The sequence below is a fragment of the Salvelinus sp. IW2-2015 genome, linkage group LG4q.1:29 (assembly GCF_002910315.2).
Source record: "Salvelinus sp. IW2-2015 linkage group LG4q.1:29, ASM291031v2, whole genome shotgun sequence".
In the NCBI taxonomy this organism is placed as follows: domain Eukaryota; kingdom Metazoa; phylum Chordata; class Actinopteri; order Salmoniformes; family Salmonidae; genus Salvelinus; species Salvelinus sp. IW2-2015.
In genome coordinates this window covers 4,883,338-4,904,854 of record NC_036842.1, presented here as the reverse complement: position 1 = coordinate 4,904,854, position 21,517 = coordinate 4,883,338, and the positions used below count along the sequence as shown (strand labels likewise).

Genomic DNA, 21,517 nt, shown 5'->3' with positions numbered 1-21,517 from the left:
TTATAGGATATCACGTTTGTGAATCTGTGACTGCCCGCTGATCGGCCCCAGTCAGATACAGTACAGAACGACGGTGGGTGTTGTGTTATTCACTGGGCACAGACATCAATTCAACGTCTATTCCACGTTGGTCCAACGTTATTTCATTGAAATGAATTTCATTGAAATGACGTAAAAAACAATATTGATTCGACCGTTGTGTGGCCAGTGAGATCTTTCGTTCACCATCTCGTCTATCCCTGTGCTGGTTCACCATGATCCAACTAAAGTTCTGGCGACAGAGGTATCCTCTGTCCTCTCTTTCCTCTCCTCTCTCAGCCCAGAGAGACCTGTGCTGTGGGGGAGAGGAGAACTAACAAGAGAAGTCTTTTCCGTGAGAGGATGTTCACTTTGAACAAACAAATAACTTTTTTTTCTCCCAAACCTTATGTCCACTCATCAGGCATTTCCCCTCTGTAGATGAGTTGGAGTGAACATGCTCTACACTCTTGCAAAAAAGGGTTCCAAAAGGGTTATTCGGTTGTCCCCATAGGAGAACCCTTTTTGGTGGAAAGGGTTCTACCTGGAACCAAAAGGGTTCTACCTGGAACCAAAAGGGTTCTACCTAAATGTTTTTTTTCACCTAATTTTTACATTCTGTCAGAAAGAACACATGTTTAACTTAATTAAAAACATGTTTTCCCATCTGAAAAGGTAAAATTAAAAAAAAGACTATAGTAAGTGCATATTAAGTGCCAAATAAAGTAACAAGGTTGACTGTAAAAGGGTCGACAATTTCTTCTTAAATCAGCCATAAATCCCCTTGTGACAGTGCTAATGGAAGCTTATTGTGTGCAACAGAGGGTGACAATTGAATGCAAGCTTCACAGAAAAAAAATGTGACCGTTAAAACATTCGTAGCCTGTTTATCTATGGGCAACAGGGTCGACATGTTATTTTCAACCTGCTCAGTTTTCCACCACAAAACACCTGCTTTTACTGAATTGACTATTAGATGTTCACTGTTTCTTTTGAAAAACATTTTTTAAGGAATAGTTTCACCATATTAAAACAAATAGACGCAAAAGGCACTTATTTCGCGGAACGACCCAGTTCCATCTTGTGAAATACTTTAACCTGTCCTGTCTTCCAGTATTCATGAAACAGGGTCTTCTTCTTCGTGTTCTGTGGGGGAAACGGCTACTTGACACAGTGCATTGTGACAGTGGTCTTTCTCACTGTGGTCACTGGTCTGTTCAGCCTTCACTCAAATGAGACTTTTCCACTTCCTGGGGGGGTCTCTTCCTGTTTCCTGTGCTGTAGCATAATTGTCCCGAAGAGTTGGATGGAGGCCCTTAATGTCACTGCCCATGCTGTCACAGTATGAGCTGTTGTCTCATCTGACTCTTTCATTTTCTTATGTATGCATTGTTGTATTAGGAACAATGTGCTCTTGTCCGGACCTGCTTTTTTCGGGCCTCTCTCTCTCTCTCTCTCCCCCCTCTCTCTCTCCCCCCTCTCTCTCTCCCTCCCTCTCTACCACACCTGCTGTCTCGACCTCTGAATGCTCGGCTATGAAAAGCCAACTGGCATTTACTCCTGAGGTGCTGACTAATTGCACCCTCTACAACCACTGATTATTATTTGACCCTGCTGATCATCTATGAACGTTTTAACATCTTGAAGAACGATCTGGCCTTAATGGCCATGAGCTCTTATAATCTCCACCTGGCACAGCCAGAAGAGGACTGGCCACTCCTCAGAGCCTGGTTCGTCTCTAGGTTTCTTCCTAGGTTCCTGCCTTTCTAGGGAGTTTCTCCTAGCCCCCGTGCTACATCTGCATTTCTTGCTATTTGGGGTTTTAGGCTGGGTTTCTCTATAAGCACTTTGTGACATCTGCTGATGTGAAAAGGGCTTTATAAATACATGTTATTATAGTCATTAACACAAAATGATGTCTGTCACAGGTGTGTAGGTTTCAAAAAACAGGATTATTGAAAAGACAGATACTGTACATATTGTTGTACTCACATGGCTGAGGCAAATGTTTTTTTTATAGTTGTTAAATACAATTCCTTCATTCATTCATAGGAGGGTGTGATGCTGGGAGCAGTGGGGGCGTATGAGTGGAACGGGACAGTAGTGATGCACACAGACCAGGGTACCATGGTTCCCCTAAACGCAGACTTCCATGACCCCCTGGACGAGAGGAAGGAGAGCCTGGCAGGGTATGTGGGTAAGTACAAACGACACACACACAGCCTGGTGGGATACGTGGGTAAAGTCCAAACCCGACCACACAAACCACCCGCATGGATTACACTGTATTTATTGACCTTTTAAACCTTTATTTAACCATACATGGCTGTTTTATGACGTTGAATTCCTGCCCTGTCCTCTGTTGCTGTAGTTATCTACGTGTAAGTCTAGACCTACTGTTTAATATGAGCCACTCCACACATGGCATTCCCTCAAGGGAAAATATATATGTATATATTTGAATTGAAGACAGTTAAGAAGAACAGCTTCTTATTTAGATTACGGTACAATGACAACCTGTACAATAACAACCTGTACTGACACTTTGGAAACTGGACAGTGGGCTAAGTCCTTAGTGCCTTCCAGCTCCTGTATAAACAGCCCAGGGTAGCATGGTGGACTACCAGCCCCATTACTCTACAATAGACAGAAACATGGTCTACGTCCCAACTGGCACCCTATTCCCTCTATACTGCACCTTTTTTGTTGTTGACCAGGGCCCGTAGGGCTCTAGTTCAGAGTAGTGCACTATGCAGGGAATAGGGTGCCATTTGGGACGCAGCTATGCTTATACTCTAACTGAAATAACAGACCCACAGGGCTTACAGTAGCCTACATCTCCCCTCATACTACCTTTTACGGGCTGTAGGGAAGACGCTGTGTGGGATTAAAGAATAATGTTATTTAATAAAGGTGTCACGGAGAACAATCTGGGTGGCTGTTCGTTTCAGACCAGACAAACACAAACACCGAGTATGTCTGACATATGAACTGTCTGTGGTACAGTGTTCCTCAGAAAAATGAAACCACGCACACACACTCATGCAGGCACATGCACACACACACTCCTCTCTGTTCTCCAGTGTTTTACTGCTTCCTCTTAACAATGAGACTGAACTAAACTAATGCCAGGAGACCAATGTACTCAAATAACCCTCTAATAGAGACAGTGTCCTTATGCTGTGTCATGAACTGTGTGTTGGTGTTGTGTGTGTGGTGTGTGTGAGTGTGTGTGTGTTGTGTGTGTGTGTGTGGTGTGTGTGGTGTGTGTGTGTGTGTGTGTGTGTTGTGTGTGTGTGTGTGTGTGTGTGTGTGTTGTGTTGTTGTGTGTGTGTGTGTGTGTGTGTGCGTGCGCGCGTGTGTATCTGCCCACCGTGCAGGTTATGATGTGCAGTCGGCATCAACCCCTAATGGTGTATTGTATATCACGGGAGCACCGCGGTACAACCACACAGGCAGAGTCATTGTGTACAAACTGGATGGGAAACACATCACAGTCACACAAGTGCTGAAAGGAGAGCAGGTGACCAATCCTCAACCCATCCTTCATCAATCTTCCACCACCATCATCACGATACATTACAAGCAACATCTTTACGTTATGTACTGTAGTTGCTTTGTCAAACGCATATGGGTTATGTGGTTAGACACAGCGGATGTGGGAAGAGACTATACATTTTTTAACCAATGCAACAAAAAATAGTTTTAGGGCATCATTGGTATGCATTAGATAGAAATGAGATACTGCAAAGTGAGCAGAAAATAAAGTACTCTAATTTCTGGAATTCACAAGAGTTCACTTATGTCAAGGCATTAGATCATACAGTACTTCCACTTCATTTTGAGCATGGAATTCAGAAGAGGCTAGGTTATATTAAAGCATGTATTTGGATTTTCGGTTGAGTGGTTATAATGTAGTTTGAAACCATAGAATATATAATCCAGGATTAGAAGTTCTAYGCCCGTTCTATGGATTCTGTCTGTCTCCTGTAGATTGGATCCTACTTTGGAAGCGTGCTCCAGACGGTTGATGTTGACCAGGACTCGTACACAGACATCCTGCTGGTGGGAGCTCCTATGTACATGGGCCCAGAGAGGGAGGAACAGGGACAGGTGTACGTTTACAAACTCAATGAGGTATGTGGTATACTGTTTGTGTCCTTGACCTGTCATAGTAAATTAAGTTCAATGAAAATGAATTACCGTGAAGGTTAATAAGTGAATGTAACTATCTAGTTGGAGATCACACTTCAGGGATATTTGTCTGTTACAATACGAAGTCTCATTAGAAAAAGATGATATGGATTAGAACGAGGGTCTGATGATGCTCAATAAACATTTCTCTCCCCCCTTCCTTCCTTCCTCCTCTCTCTCTCTCTCTCTCTCTCTCCATCACCCCACACCTCCAGAAGGGCATGTTTGAGCACCAGGCCACGCTGAAGCCAGACAACCAGACGTGTTGTACCTCGGCCCACTCCCATGGCTGCACCGCCGTTAATAAGAATGACCCGTGTGGCGCCCGTTTCGGCACCGCCATCGCAGAGGTCAGTGACCTGGACCTGGACGGGAACCGGGACGTGGCCATCGGGGCACCGTTCGAGAATGACCACAGAGGAGCCGTCTACATCTACCACGGAGCCAAGAAGACTATCAAGGAGAAATACGTCCAGGTGAAGAAAGAAAAGACCATGTGGTCCGACTGTTCCCATCTGTGGAAGTCAAAGGACGGGCTCATTCTAATGGCAGGAATGGAATGAATGGAACACATGTGAACCATATCCTCAGATTTCTCCCTCCACCAGCCACCACTGGTCCTCATCTGTAATCAATGTGTGGGATAGTGGTTTGTGAATGGACACTCTGCAGTAGATATGCAGTTACAGTAGATACCGTAGAAGTTTTTCTGTTAGCCCTCTGAATGTGTGTGTGCTGGTGTGGTTTCAGCGTATCCCAGGTCCTGGAGACGGGGTGAAGACTAAGTTCTTTGGCCAGTCAATCCATGGAGTCATGGACCTGAACGGAGATGGAATCATAGACGTTACCATCGGAGGTCTGGGAGGCGCTTCTCTGTTCTGGTGAGTGTTCAGTGCTTCTGCGTTTAGAGTCAAACATAAAATGCATGCCGCGCACGCATATACAGTAAGCGCATGTAAGCAGGAACACACACTCACACTCTAGCACTCCACTTGAACTATTAGTAATAGCAGTAACCTCATCTCATCTCACATAACTTTATTATTATATCTTTAGCTCATCTATCAAAGACTGTCACTCTGGTTTACACAGCTGTGTCCCTCTCGGGATTTGAACCAACAACCCCCTCCTCTCTATGTTCAAACCCCCTGGCCCTCCTCTCCACATAGAGTTCATGGAGTTGAACCCTCTTCACTCCTTTCCTCTCATCTCATATAACGGAGTTGAGCTCTCTACACACCACAGGGCCCCCATCCAGGGATCGCTCCCACCCACTCAGTTTCTGCTGGAACGAGCCTAGCTGACCAGGGCCGACCAGGGCTGTGTGAAAAACTCCAAATCCCAGCAGGCAAAGATTTTAAAACATGATTTGGCAGCTCTTCCTCCTGGGCTCTTGGACCTCTGCTTAACAGAGCGCGGCTGTAGACCGTTGGAGAGTCACTCCCTAATTCCAGAGCGTCCATGTCAGTGGACCTAACTGTGGCGCTAACAGTTTGATACTGCAGCTGTAGAACTCAGTTACGCCACGGAAACCAGTGACCTCCGTCATAATGGATTCCTTTGTAGAGCTGCCATGGCCCGCGATGTGGTTTAGAGCGCGGTCGCAAACATCTTTTCGCGAAGACACGAATAATGTGCTTCGTATGTTCTATTTGGGGGTTACTTAAAAGGAATGGAAGCAGTATACCTTTTGGCTTCTGCTGTTTTCCTTTCTTGGAAACGTGTATTTAATTCAGTTTAATTCACAGGTCATTCACTTTTGTAACTTGAATGTGCCAGTTCCATGTGCTAATGCCGCGTTCGAAACACCTGGGAACTGGGAAATCTCCAACTTCAGTGCGTTCAAAACACCTGGGAACTGGGAAATCTCCAACTTCAGGTCGTTCAAAACAACTGGGAACGAGGAGAAAAATGTGCACCGACTGGGATAAATCGATTTGACCGGTCATCCAACTCGGAATTCCAAGTCGGGAACTCGGGCCTATTTCTCGAGCTCCGACTTTCCGACCTGAAGATCACTGACGTCATTATTTTTCCAGAGTTCCCAGTTGTTTTTGAACGCTGCATAAATCTGGTGTTTGTCATCCAGGTCCAAGGATGTTGCTGAGCTTTATGCCAACATGACCTTTGACCCGAGCAAGATCAACCTACAGCAGCCCTCTAAAGGCTGTATGTTGGGCGGGAGGGAAACTGCGTGCGTGAAGACCAGGGTCTGCTTTAGCTACAGCGTCAAGTCTGAGAAGGATGACACTAACTTGGGCACAGGTGAGAGTCTGATCAACCCCTTTCCTTTCATTTCATACAGTATTTTTACATGTTTACAGTGTAAACCTCCTTCAATAATATGCAACGATTAAAGCGGACTCTCGATAAGAACAGTAAAAAGGAGTAAAATAGAAAGCTTTCATTTTGAGGTTGCTGTAGCTAACCCTAACCAGGATTTATAGAAAAACTAGGCATTTTGGGAAAGCTACTGGATTTTTGCAACCCTAACCATGACTGGTGTTTGTTGTGTTTCAGCCATTAAGTACAGCTTGACACTGGACTCTCTGAGGGCGAAGTCGAGGGCTGCGTTTGTCAACATAGACGAGAAAAGTGAGAGGAAGGCCCAGGCCACCGCCAAGATCATAGACAATCTGTGTGTGGAGCATTTATTCGCCATGAAGGCAAGTAAAATCCTTCCTCACCCAGCCTGGTCAACATGGAGAGAGAGAGAAAGAGAGGCAGACGRGAGTGAGAGAGAGAGAGGGGGAGATGGAGAGAGAAAGATAACAGCCCCATAGAAAAACACATTTTCTTACATAGTTTAGTAGAACATTGCTAAATGGGTTACTGGCTGCAGATTTTGAACTAGAGAGGGGAAATGGGCTTCAGTTTTTAATTGTGATGGCGTCAGATAAAGCACAGTGAAAGACAAGTGCCTTACCGTAATCAGCCTGGTTCCAGAACTTTTTATGCTTTATAGCCAACTCGTATCAACTATCATATGTTTGGCATGATAATGACCATTACATTTGGGCAAAACAGCACAAACAGATTTGGGCCCAGCCTAAAGGACCATTAGTATCTCAGTAGACCTCCTCAAGAGACTGGCTAGTGGATGTAGTGGATGGATGTATAGTATGGAGCCTAGTTGCTCTGGTATTTATTCATTGTAGGACAGCCTAGCCTCAAAGACGTAACATATTAAACGTAAATCTGTGATTCACCTATGTTACACTCTTAGGAAAAAAGGGTTCCAGAAGGGTTCTTCGGCTGTCCCCATAGGAGAACCCTTTTTGGTTCCAGGTAGAACCTTTTTGGTTCCAGGTAGAAGCCTTTTTTGTTCCATGTAGAACCCCTTTTGGGGGTTCAACCAAAAAGGGTTTTTCGAAGGATTTTCCTATGGGGAAAGCCGAAGAACCCTTTAAGGTTCTAGATAGAAAAAAGGGCTAAAAGTGTACATTTGGTATGGTTACATAAGACGGAAGGTTACTTAATTCTTATGGCTGCAATCCCGTTAACGGGATCAATATGACAACAGCCAGTGAAAGTGCAGGGCGCCAAATTCAAACAACAGAAATCTCATAATTAAAATTCCTCAAACATACATGTATCTTATACCATTTTAAAGGTAATCTGGTTGTTAATCCCACCGAAGTGTCGGATTTCAAATAGGCTTTACAGCGAAAGCACCACAAACGATTATGTTAGGTCACCGCAAAATCACAGAAAAACACACCATTTTTCCAGCCAAAGACAGGAGTCACAAAAAGCAGAAAGAGATAAAATGAATCCCTAACCTTTGATGATCTCATCAGATGACACTCATAGGACTTCATGTTACACAATACATATATGTTTTGTTCGATAAAGTTCATATTTATATCCAAAAACCGCGCCATGTTCAGAAATGCCTCCAAAATATTCGGAGAAATTGCAGAGAGCCACGTCAAATAACAAATACTCATCATAAACTTTGATGAAAGATACATGTTTACATAGAATAAAAGATTGTTCTTAATGCAACCGCTGTGTCAGATTTCAAAAAGCTTTACGGCAAAAGCACAATATTCAATAATCTGAGAACAGCGTTCAGCCACAAAAGGAAGCCATACAGTTACCCGCCAAATTGTGCAGTCAACAAAACTCATAAATAGTATTATAAATCTTCACTTACSTTTGCTGATCTTCGTCGGAATGCACTCCCAGGACTCTCACTTCCACAAGAAATGTTTGTTTTGTTCGGTAATGTACATCATTTATGTCCAAATAGCTATTTTTGTTAGCGTGTTTGGTAGACAAATCCAAAGTCAGGAAGCGCGTTCACTAAAAGCAGACGAAATGTCAAAAAGTTCCGTAACAGTCAGTAGAAACATGTCAAACGATGTATTGAATCAATCTTTAGAATGTTTTTAACATAAATCTTCAATAACGTTCCAACCGGAGAATTCCATTGACTTCAGATGTGCGATGGAACAGAGCTCCCTCTCATGTGAACGCGCATGGTCAGAGCATGGTCAGGTCATGGTAGACCTGACTCATTCCTGTCTCCTTTGGCCCCACTTCACAGTAGAGGCATCAGACAAGGTTCTACAGACTGTTGACATCTAGTGGAAGCCGTAGGAAGTGCAAACTGATCCATATCCCACTGTGTATTCAATAGGGGCTGGGTTGAAAATCGACCAATCTCAGATTTCCCACTTCYTGTTTGGATTTCTTCTCAGGTTTTTGCCTGCTATATGAGTTCTGTTATACTCACAGACATCATTCAAACAGTTTTAAAACTTCAGAGTGTTTTCTATCCAATACTAATAATAATATGCATATATTAGCAACTGGGGCTGAGGAGCAGGCAGTTTACTATAGGCACCTCTGGGCACCTTTCATCCAAGCTACTCAATACTGYCCCTGCAGCCATAAGAAGTTAAGTCAAAAATGAAAGGAAGGAAGTTGGTCGGGGAGGATGGATGTGTGGGCGTATAATGCAAAAGTCTAGCAACCCAAAGGTTGCGTGTTCGAGTCACATCACAGACAACTTTAGTATTTTAGCTAATTAGCTTCTTTGCAACTACTTAGCATGTTAGCTAACCCTTTCCCTAACCCCTAAGCCTAACTCCTAACCCTAACCTTAATCCCTAACCTTAACTCCTAACCCTAATCTCTAGCCTAGCTAATGTTAGCCACCAAGCTAACGTTAACCACAACAAAGCAACATATTATACCAAGTGGAGGGATACAGTTTACATTTACTATGTTACGTCTATCCCTGAGTCCAGGTTGGGTAGGAACGCTCGTAACATGAAAGTGGAGAAAGATCTCCCTCCTTTGATCAAAGGGAAAGCATTTTCAGGAAAACAACCACTTTTACAAAAGGCCTATTACTGTACATACACACATTTCAGCTTAAAAGTGGCCTAGAAATAGATTCACTTTACATTGATTGTTAATTGTTCTATTGGTTGTTTTGTGTCAGATAGTTGTACATTATAAGGTTTTAGTAAGGAGGCCAGATGAAAAGAAGAGAGCTTTTAAATGACAGAAGACCTTGACTGTAATGGGAACCAGAACCAGAGCTTTTACTGATCAAAGCAAGGTGAAGAGAATGCCCTGACGATGACTGTTAAACTACCCGCAGAACCTCTGAGAAAGGGAGCGAGAGAGAGAGAGAGAGAGGGGAGGTGAAGAGAGAGAGGTAGGGAGAGGAGGAGATGGAGGGGAGAGCGAGACGAAGAGAGGGGTAGAGGGAGAGCGGGTGAGAGATAAGCGTAAGAAAGTGAGAGTGAAAGAGGGAGAGAGAGAAATAGGAGAAAGAGAAAGTGGATGAGATAGAGAGGGAGGATAGGCATGTTAGAGAGAGAGGGGTAGAGAGGCATATTTGAGAGAGTAGAGGACTTTGAAAGAGAGACAAAAGAGAAGAGAGAAAGAGAGAGGGAATGAGGGCGAGCTGGTGGATGGTTGGAGGGTGCCGATAGAAGTACAGGAAATTAAAACTCTCCGCTGTCAGGAAGGAGGTTGCTAAAATGTTTTGAATGCAAGTTGTTGGGAGGGTCCCCCCAACAACATTTCACTTAGGGCCACCCAAAAGGCTAGGGCCAGCTCTCTGCATATGTGGCTATGGATGTGGGTACAGAGACCTGCTAGTCTACTGCGGCCCCTCATGATGAGTTCATATTTTTGGTGGCCCCTACCCCAACAAAGATGCCCATCCCTGCTCTAGTATCTTCAGTGGAGGAGGAGAGAGAGTGTGGAGTGACACACACAGCGTTTGATTCGATTTTTAGCAGCCGGTGAAGCGCAGGAGGTATGTTTGTAAATGAATTGGATCAAGCTACGTAGCCTCTTGTTTCCTTCTCGATGAATAAATCAACCAAAAATATTTAGTTGCTTCTCTGTAATACTAGCCACCTAGCAATTTCATGAAGTTAGCTTTAGCTAGCCAGATAGATAGGTTCCCAATCTCCCAACCTCATAACTAGCCACCAAGCCATTTCAGGCTATCGATCAAGTTAGATTAGCTTGTCTAACTATCTTAGCTGACATGCCTGCTGGAAATGTTGCTAGACTTTAGAAATGATCATTAAAATGACAATTGAACAGGTATAAAGAGGATACTTAGATAACTTATGTAGAGAAATAGACATATATATATTTATTTTACATAGAATGAGGCATAATGATTATGTCTCTAGCTTACAGGAAAAGCTGTTTCAGATGTTTGAAAAATGCCAAATTATCCCGGATTCTCCAACCACCACCCCTCCCTCCTCACCTACATCATGCCCCCTCTAAAATAAATGGTGCATGATGCCCCTGGATACATTGTACATGTAATTACATTAGCCTGTCCTCCCTTTAGGCTAAATTGGACTTCAGAGACCCGATCATGGTCTCCCTAGAGTTTGGCCTGGCTGAGGACACGGGTCCCGTCCTGGATGGAAATCTACCAACGTCACTTAACAAAACGGTAAAATGAACCACACTGCGCCAGATTTAACACACAAACACAAACACACACACATCCCAGTAACTTTTGGCTTGCCATGAATTTTGTATACCTTGGCTTGCTTCCCTCTTTAGCCACTAGAGGCCCTCATTGGCTAACATGTGTGCACACATTGATTTCCTACCTTACTGATTGGATTATACCTCAGCTATCACATAATACAGTGGTGAATATGCAATGTGTGAGCAGAGAAGTCAGTAATCAGTACTTTACACAGTCATGCAGTCATGCTCTCTGCAGCACTTATCAGCAACAGCTGTCCTCCATCCTTCACTAGTTCATATGAGAGGCTTATAAGCTTTAAAACACTGACAGGCAGTTATCCTGTTTCCATAGTGGAGCACCCACACACACATAGTTCTTATGAGCTATTTGCCAGACGGACGGAGAGCCAAAACATGTGGCTGGATAATAACGTGGTGGTAGAACAGGGATTCCTTGAAGCCTCAAATTCCTCAACACAAAACAGAGTGTGATTACATCCAAGTTACATGTCTGTTTAGCAAAGTTAGCACGTGATCTCAGGCCCGAGTTCTCATGCTATCAACACACCGCACCACTCTCAGTACAACCAGAGAGGAAGTGGTGAAGTGAGAGGGTCCACTCCCGTCAACATCTGTCCACACAGGAATACACAGATAAGCGGACCGATAAGCTGACCGATAAACTGACCGGTAAGCTGACCGGTAAACTGACCGATAAGCTGACCGATAAGCTGACCGATAAGCTGACCGGTAAGCTGACCGGTAAGCTGACCGATAAGCTGACCACCTGCCTTCCCGTTGGTGGCACCTTACTTAGGGAGGACGGGCTCGTGGTAATGGCTGGAGCGAAATGAGTGGAATGGTATCAATTACGTCAAACATGGTTTCCATGTGTTGGATGCCATTCCATTCTCTCCTTTCCAGCCATTTTTATGAGCCGTCCTCCCCTCAGCAGCCTCCACTGTTATATACAGTGTCTCTGTTACGACATGCTACTCAGTCAAAAACAAACAAGGACACAGACAATTCAATGTCTCTTGATGCAACTACTAAGCAAGTGAATTCGTTTTTGACTGCTTTCTTGCTAGTTCTGTCTTGTACACGGTTTATATTTCTTGTAACCATACACATGTAATTCAGATTCCTTTGGTGGACTGTGGGACCGATGACAAGTGCATAGCTGACCTATCGCTGAAGGCTGTGCCAAGTATACAAAGGTATTATCACAATGATTGTGTTCCTTCAGTCCATCAAACTGTCAACGGTTGTGACAGTTCAGTAGCAGTTATGTTGCCCTTGTATTGTACTTTGGCGCCCCCTTGTGTTGCTTCAGTTGAAATGCCCAAATTACATTTACCCTGCTGCGGTAGTAACTTTCCTATTCTTTGCAGTCTTGTGATCAAAGCGAACAAGGAGAAGTTCCACGTTCTGATCACCACTAGAAACAGCAAAGACAATGCTTACAACACCAAAGTTATGCTGAGCTTTACTGAAAACATTAACTACGTCAAGGTCGAGGTGAGGTTCCTCTCTGTCTTTATAACAGTTGTGTAATTTTATATATATWTTTTTTTATCACCTTTATTTAACCAGGTAGGCTAGTTGAGAACAAGTTCTCATTTGCAACTGCGACCTGGCCAAGATAAAGCATAGCAGTTCGACACATACAACAACACAGAGTCACACATGGAATAAACAAAACATACAGTCAATAATACAGTAGAAAAAAAGAAAGTCTATATACAGTGAGTGCAAATGAGGTAAGATAAGGGAGGTAAGGCAATACATAGGCCGTGGTGGCGAAGTAATTACAATATAGCAATTAAACACCGGAATGGTAGATGTGCAGAAGATGAATGTGCAAGTAGAGATACCTGGGTGCAAAGGAGCAAAATAAATAAATAAATAACGGTATGGGGATGAGGTAGTTGTATGGGCTGTTTACAGATGGGCTATGTACAGGTGCAATGATCTGTGAGCTGCTCTGACCAGCTGGTGCTTTAAAGCTAGTGAGGGAGATACGAGTCTCCAGCTTCAGTGATTTTTGCAGTTCGTTCAACTTCTACTGTCTTGAACATCCAAATTTCATTTGACAGTCATAATTTCTGCCAGTATGTTTTGACATCTCTCCCTTTACTCCTCAGCCCAAAGAAAAAGACTGCAGTCTAAATAATACCAAAGTTGAGTGTGCTGTGGGATATCCATTCCTCAAAAGCAATGTAGAGGTAAGACGGTTCCTTATTATTATATTATATTTTTATTTTATTTATTGATTAAAAACAATTAGGAGGTAGATCAGCTTTAATATTGCAGATAGATTGTAGCGTCCATCAGTGTAATTGTCTGCATAATTTCCAATCCTCCATGTATTTTTTTGTAAATATATAGTACCAGTCAAAAGATTGGACACACCTACACATTCAAAGGTTTTTCTTTATTTTTTACTATTTTCTACATTGTAGAATAATAGTGAAGACATCATAACTATGAAATATCACATATGGAATCATGTAGTAACCAAAAAGGTGTTAAACAAATCAAAATATATTTTTGGGATTCTTCAACGTAGACACCATTTGCCTTGATGACAGTTTTGCACACTCTTGGCATTCTCTCAACCAGCTTCATGAGGAAAGCTTTTCTAACAGTCATGAAGGAGTTCCCACATATGCTGAGCATGTGTTGGCTGCTTTTCTTTCCTTCTGTGGTCCAACTCATCCCAAACCATCTCAATTGGGTTGAGATCGAGTGATTGTGGAGGCCAGGTCATCTGATGCAGCATTACATCACTCTCCTTCTAGGTGAAATAGCCCTTACACAGCCTAGAGGTGTGTTGGGTCATTGTCCTGTTGAAAAACAAATGATAGTCCCACTAAGCGCCAACCAGATGGGATGGCGTAGCGTATCGCTGCAGAATGCTGTGGTAGAAATGATGGTTAAGTATGCCTTAAATTCTAAATAAATCACAGACAGTGTCACCAGCAAAGCACCCCCACACCATCACACCTCCTCCTCCATGGTTCACGGTGGGAACCACACATGCGGAGATCATCCGTTCACCTACTCTGCATCTCACAAAGACACGGCGGTTGGAACCAAAAATCTCCAATTTGGACTCATCAGACCAAAGGACAGATTTCCACCGCTCTAATGCTCATGTTTCTTGGCCCAAGCAAGTCTCTTATTCTTATAGTGTCTTTAGTAGTGTTTTTTTTTTTTTTTTTTTTTTTTTTGGGGGTGGATCAGCTTAATATTGCGGAAAGATGTTGTTTCCAATGTAATTGTCTGCATCATTTCCAATCCCCATATTTTTTTGGGTAAATATATATATCCATTCACGTATGCATACAATTACACATATATACATACACATACCTACATAGACATACATACTTTTTTTTAAAGAGTATACCTTTATTATTATTCCCTGCAAACCCTACCACCGATCCCCAATTGGAGTAAACTGATAACATTTCTGTTTTTACCTTCAATTTATACATCTTATACACATTTACAGACACAGTCTACTTTATAATAGTTCTCTCTTGTTTGTTCTTAGTCCTTCCTCTATTTCTGTTGTCCATCCAGTTTGATTTCTACTTGTAACTGTGCTATTTCACAATAGCTCCGCACCTATACACATTTAACAGATCCCGTATGCCCTACATTGTTTATCTTGTTATTAGTCCCACCCTTCAGCTCCACTCAACCTTTCCCATCTATCTTCCAACATCATCCATTTCGGATTTTTATTTGCCATATATTTTTCAGCTGTGCTGTGATGCTTCACAAAAGATTTTGAATCTTCCTATTCTCATAGCTTCCACGGATTGTAAATTAAAAATAAACATTTTTGCTAAAATAATTATTATATTATTGATTGATTGACTATGGCTTTTCAAATCCCCAGTATTGCTTATCTGTAGCGTTAGTTCTACGCAAATGTTGCAATTCTTCAACCATTCCTGGACCTGTGACCAAAACGAGCTACTGCGGACAATACCAAAATAAATGGTCTAATGACTCTGCCTCCTCACAGCAGAATCTACAGACTGAGAAGATTGTATCCCCCATATATATAACATTCTATTAGTTGCAAGAATTTTGTACAATAATTTAAATTGAAAAATTCGAAGTTTTGAATCCGGCGTTGTTTTGCGTATCAATTCATAAACCATGTGCCATGGAATGGGTACATCGAAAATCTCTTCCCAACTATTTTGCAATTTATATGGCACAGCTGTAAGTTTTTTGGTCCTTAAATGAAATTGGTATATGTTTTTTATTTATCACACTTTTCTTTAACCATTTATGTTCTTTAATATAAGGCCGACATACAAGTTCCTTATTTTATCCCTTCCACCTGCCTCTTCCATTTTTGTGGTAATGCTGCAATTAATTGGTTGTAATTTTGGGTAGAGCAGACATTTCCAATATGTCTGTGTTAGCTGCATGTGTGACATTACTCCACCAGTCCTATTTATGATATCATTCACAAAAATTATACCTTTTTTAAACATTTCTTCGATAAATACAGTTTTTTTATCAATTACTATATTTGAATTTAACCACAAGAATTTGTTGTACTATTTGTTCCGTCCTTTCAGGTGGATTAAACTGAAATTGCAACCAACTTTCTAAGGCTTGTTTAAAAAATAAAGATATTTTGGAGATTATTTTCTTTTCAAGCAAACCGAAAGTGAGCAGGTGTAATCTGAATAAGGGAAAAAGGCCCTTCTTGAACATAGGATGAGACATTCGTACCAATCTACTAGAGAACCAGTTTGGATTTAAGTATAACTTTTGTATGACTGATGCCTTTAGTGAGAGGTCTAATGCTTTAATATTTAATAATTTCTGGCCTCCGAATTCATATTCGTTATATAAATAGGCCCTTTTAATTTTATCTGGCTTGCCGTTCCAAATAAAATTGATATTTTTTGTTCATATAATTTAAAAAGCAGGTCACTAGGTGTAGGCAAAACCATAAGCAAATAGGTAAACTGTGATATGATTAAAGAGTTAATCAGGGTGATTTTCCACAAATAGACAGGTATTTTCCTTTCCATGGTAGCAAGATCTTATCTATTTTTGCTAACTTTCTATAAAAATTTATTGGAGTGAGATCATTTCTTTCTTTTGGGATTTGTATACCGAGTATGTCACATCACCGTCAGACCATTTAATTGGTAAACTACATGGCAATGTAAAATGTGTATTTTTTAGTGATCCAATACGTAATATGGTACATTTATCATAATTTGGTTTTAATCCAGAGAGGATAGCAAATGTATCTAGATCCTCTAAGAGGCCGTGGAGAGATTCTAGTTGTGGTTTTAAAGAAAACATGAATCATCAGCGTACAATGACACCTTCGTTTTTAGGCCCTGGATTTCTAATCCCTTAATATTAATGTTTGATCTAATTTTAACAGCTAACATTTCGATGGCAATAATAATAGATATGCCGATAGTGGACAACCTTGTTTTACTCCTCTAGATAGTTTAAAACTTTCTGAGATGTAGCCATTATTTACTATTTTACACCTAGGGTTACTATACATAATTTTTACCCATTTTATAAGAGATTCCCAAAATTGAAATATTCTAGGCATTTATATATAAACTCCAGTCGTACTTTATCAAAAGCCTTTTCAAAATCAGCTATGAAAACCAGGCCTGGTGTCCCCGATATTTCATAGTGTTCTATTGTTTCCAGTACTTGCCTTATATTATCTCCAATGTATCGTCCATGTAAAAAACCTGTCTGATTAGGATGAATAATATCTGACAAAACTTTTTTTATTCTATGCGCCAAGCATTTTGCTAGGATTTTTGCATCACAACACTGAAGTGTAGAGGTCTCCAATTTTTTAAATGGACTGGATCTTTATATTATACCACTTGGGTCCTGTTTAAGTATAATTGATATCACACCTTCTTGTTGCGTGTCTGATAATCTATCATTTATATAGAGTGGTTAAAACAAGCTAATAGTGGTCCTTTGATATATAAAAAAAATGTTTGTATACTTCCACTGGTATGCCATCCAGTCCTGGAGTTTTCCCATCCTTAAAGGCCCAATTGCATCAAGTAGTTCCTCCTCTGTAATTAGGCCTTCACATGAGTCTTTCTGTACAGATGTTAATTTTACATTATTATTAGGGAAAAAATCCATTACAATTAGTTTAGTTAGTGGAGGTTTCTTTTGCAGCAATTCAACACAAAGGCCTGATTCACGTAGTCTTCTCTGAACAGTTGATGTTGAGATGTGTCTGTTACTTGAACTCTGTGAAGCATTTATTTGGGCTGCAATTTCTGAGACTGGTAACTCTAATGATTATCTTCTGCAGCAGAGGTAACTCTGGGTCTTCCTTTCTGTGGCGGTCCTCCATGAGAGCAGTTTCATCATAGCGCTTGACTGTTTTTGAAAAGTTCTTGAAATGTTCCACATTGACTGACCTTCATGTCTTAAAGTAATGATGAACTGTTGTTTCTCTTGCTTATTTGAGCTGTTCTTGCATAATGTGGACTTGGTCTTTTACGCAAATAGGGCTATCTTCTGTATACGACCCCGACTTGATTCAAACACAACTGATTGGCTCAAACGCATTAAGAAGGAAAGAAATTCCACAAGTTAACTTTTAACAAGGCACACCTGTTAATTGAAATGCATGAAGCTGGTTGAGAGAATGCCAGGAGTGTGCAAAGCTGTCATCAAGGCAGGGTGGCTACTTTGGAGAATCTCAGCTATGAAATATATTTTTATTTGCTTAACAATTTTGGTCACTACATGATTCCATGTGTGTTATTTCATAGTTTTGATGTCTTCACTATTATTCTACAATGTAGAAAATAGTAACAATAAAGAAAAACCCTGGAATGAGTAGGTGTGTCCAAACTTTTGACTGGTACTGTAGATATAAGACAATCCGTGCAAATTTTGCAATAATACATATCTATTCTCATACCATTAGACTCACTATGGACTTCAGGCCACTGATGTGTCTGCTTGTTCTCTCTCTGCAGGAGGTCTTTAAGATCCTGTTTGAAGTCAACCCTGCACATATCTGGAAGGAGATTCAGATCAACGTAACTGCAACCAGGTACAGTAAGCCATGGTGTCACACGAAATCTAAAACAACAACAAATATATGAGCGATCAAAGAGGTATCGAAATGTCAACATTCTAATGCAGTGGCGTTCCCCTTACTACAGTGACAGTGATGAAGTGAACACCACCCTTTTTGACAACTCTGTGAAAATCTCCATCCCTGTGAAGTACGAGGCTGGACTTAGATTCACAGCGTGAGTACAGACAGTGCCTGCAACTCACACGGCACATTCTTATTTTCACAGATGAAAAGAAAAATGAATGAAAGTTCGACCATTTTCCAAATCTTTCCATCTCCTTTCTCGTTCCTCCATCCCTCAGTGACAGGCACATGAAGGAGGACCACGTCATAGTGAAAGAGGGAGAGCAGCACCCCAGCGTCTTCAACAGCACCAGTGTGATAGGAGAAGAGGTCAAGATCAGCTACACGGTAAGACATGCAGCACCGGTCCAAAGTTTGGACACAAAGTGTTTCTTTATCTTTACCAGGCCAAGAGTGTGCAAAGCTGTCATCAAGGCAAAGGGTGGCTACTTTGAAGAATCTCAAATCTCAAATATATTTTGATTCGTTTAACACTTTTTTTTGGTTACTACATGATTCCATGTGTGTTATTTCATAGTTTTGATGTCTTCACTAATAGGAAATAGTCTAGGAAATAGTCAAAATAAAGAAAATCCCTTGAATGCCTAGGTGTGTCCAAACTTTTGACTGGTACTGTACATACATACAGTATCTTCCCAGTCATACTCTAGTGAGACCTGGTTAGTCAGAGTCTAGTGAGAGACTACGACCTGTTTAGATATGGGCAAGTGGTGGGCCAGAAAGTAAGACATCTCTTACAAATAAGTACCATGGTACTACTATTTACCTTGGTATTACATCTATGTATCACTTATTACCATGGTACTGCATCATTTGTACCACAGTATAGATCTGAATCATGGAAATGTACCATGATTTTAGCTTTTAAGTGTGATGGTATTGCCTTGCACCTAAATAACACCATGGTATTGCCTCATTTTTTACCATGGTATAGATGTGGATGATGGAAATACCATGTTTCATACTATAGTGACACCTGGTTAGCCGGAGCGCCCTGAGTCGGGTGAGAGACTAAGACCAGGTTAGTCGGAGCGCCCTGAGTCTGGTGAGAGACTTAAGACCAGGTTAGTCGGAGCGCCCTGAGTCTGGTGAGAGACTAAGACCAGGTTAGTCGGAGCGCCCTGAGTCCAGGGCGCTCGCTAACCTGGTCTTAGTCTCTCACCCGAGCTCAGGGCGTCGCTAACCTGGTCTTAGTCTCTCACAGAACTCAGGGGCTCCGACTAACCTGGTCTTAGTCTGCTCACCAGACTCAGGGCGCTCCCTACTGACCTGGTCTTAGTCTTCACCAGACTCAGGGCGATCCGACTAACCTGGTCTTAGTCTCTCACCAACTCAGGGCGCTCCGCTAACTGGTCTTAGTCTCTCACCAGACTCAGGGCGCTCGCGCTAACCTGGTTTTAGTCTCTCCCGACTCAGGGCGCTCCGCTAAACTGGTCTTAGTCCTCACCCTCACGCTGGTAGCTCACCGTCAGGGCGCTCCGACTAACCTGGTCTTAGTCTCTCACCAGACTCAGGGCGCTCCGACTAACTGGTCTTAGTCTCTCACCAGACTCAGGGCGCTCCGACTAACCTGGTCTTAGTCTCTCACCAGACTCAGGGCGCTCCGACTAACTGGTCTTAGTCTCTCACCAGACTCAGGGTCCGACTAACCTGGTCTTAGTCTCTCACAGACTCAGGGCGCTCCGACTACTGGTCTTAGTCTCTCACCAGACAGGGCGCTCCGACTACCTGGTTTTAGTCTCTCACCAGACTCAGGGGCTCGACTACCTGGTCTTAGTCTCTCACCAGCAGACTCAGGGCGCTCCGACTAACCTGGTCTTAGTCTCTCACCAGACTCAGGGCGCTCCGACTAACCTGTTCTTAGTCTCTCACCAGACTCAGGGCGCTCGCGCTACCCTGGTCTTAGTCTCTCACCAGACTCAGGGCGCTCCGACTAACCTGGTCTTAGTCTCTCACCAAGACTCAGGGGCTCCGCTAACCTGGTCTTAGCTCTCACCAGACTCAGGGCGCTCCGACTAACCTGGTCTTAGTCTCTCACCAGACTCAGGGCGTCCGCTAACTGGTCTTAGTCTCTCCCAGACTCAGGGCGCTCCGACTAACCTGGTCTTAGTCTCTCACCACTCAGGGCGCTCCGACTAACCTGGTCTTAGTCTCTCACCAGACTCAGGGCGCTCCGACTAACCTGGTCTTAGTCTCTCACCAGACTCAGGGCGCTCCGACTAACCTGGTCCTTAGTCTCTCACCAGACTCAGGGCGTCCGACTAACCTGGTCTTAGTCTCTCACCAGACTCAGGGCGCTCCGACTAACCTGGTCTTAGTCTCTCACCAGACTCAGGGCGCTCCGACTAACCTGGTCTTAGTTCTCACCAGACTCAGGCGCTCCGACTAACCTGGTCTTAGTCTCTCACCAGACTCAGGGCGCTCCGACTAACCTGGTCTTAGTCTCTCACCAGACTCAGGGCGCTCCGACTAACCTGGTCTTAGTCTCTCACCAGACTCAGGGCGCTCCGGCTAACCTGGTCTTAGACTCTCACCAGACTCAGGGCGCTCCGACTAACCAGGTCTTAGTCTCTCACCAGACTCAGAGCGCTCCGGCTAACTGGTCTTAGTCTCTCACCAGACTCAGGGCGCTCCGACTAACCTGGTCTTAGTCTCTCACCAGACTCAGGGCGCTCCGACTAACCTGGTCTTAAGTCTCTCACCAGACTCAGGGCGTCCCGACTAACCTGGTCTTAGTCTCTCACCCGACTCAGGGCGCTCCAACTAACCTGGTCTTAGTCTCTCACCAGACTCAGGGCGCTCCGACTAACCAGGTCTTAGTCTCTCACCGACTCAGGGCGCTCCGACTAACCTGGTCTTAGTCTCTCACCCGACTCAGGGCGCTCCGACTAACCTGGTCTTAGTCTCTCACCCGACTCAGGGCGCTCCGACTAACCAGGTCTTAGTCTCTCACCAGACTCAGGGCGCTCCGGCTAACCTGGTCTTAGTCTCTCACCAGACTCAGGGCGCTCCGACTAACCTGGTCTTAGTCTCTCACCAGACTCAGGGCGCTCCGACTAACCTGGTCTTAAGTCTCTCACCAGACTCAGGGCGCTCCGACTAACCTGGTCTTAGTCTCTC

At 43.0% G+C, this 21,517-nt stretch overlaps 1 protein-coding gene across 1 annotated transcript in view; it reads left to right on the top strand.

Annotated features, from left to right (window-relative positions):
- Positions 1 to 21,517, top strand: part of itga1 (integrin, alpha 1) — a 70,203-nt gene that overhangs the window by 44,957 nt on the left and 3,729 nt on the right. The window contains exons 11-24 of the mRNA XM_023983442.2: positions 2,071 to 2,215; positions 3,399 to 3,541; positions 4,012 to 4,155; positions 4,428 to 4,688; positions 4,963 to 5,093; positions 6,302 to 6,477; positions 6,733 to 6,878; positions 11,051 to 11,158; positions 12,322 to 12,398; positions 12,573 to 12,699; positions 13,326 to 13,406; positions 18,210 to 18,286; positions 18,399 to 18,488; positions 18,616 to 18,724. Coding sequence (XP_023839210.1) covers positions 2,071 to 2,215; positions 3,399 to 3,541; positions 4,012 to 4,155; positions 4,428 to 4,688; positions 4,963 to 5,093; positions 6,302 to 6,477; positions 6,733 to 6,878; positions 11,051 to 11,158; positions 12,322 to 12,398; positions 12,573 to 12,699; positions 13,326 to 13,406; positions 18,210 to 18,286; positions 18,399 to 18,488; positions 18,616 to 18,724 — 1,815 coding nt within the window. The remainder of the gene's footprint in view (positions 1 to 2,070; positions 2,216 to 3,398; positions 3,542 to 4,011; positions 4,156 to 4,427; positions 4,689 to 4,962; positions 5,094 to 6,301; positions 6,478 to 6,732; positions 6,879 to 11,050; positions 11,159 to 12,321; positions 12,399 to 12,572; positions 12,700 to 13,325; positions 13,407 to 18,209; positions 18,287 to 18,398; positions 18,489 to 18,615; positions 18,725 to 21,517) is intronic.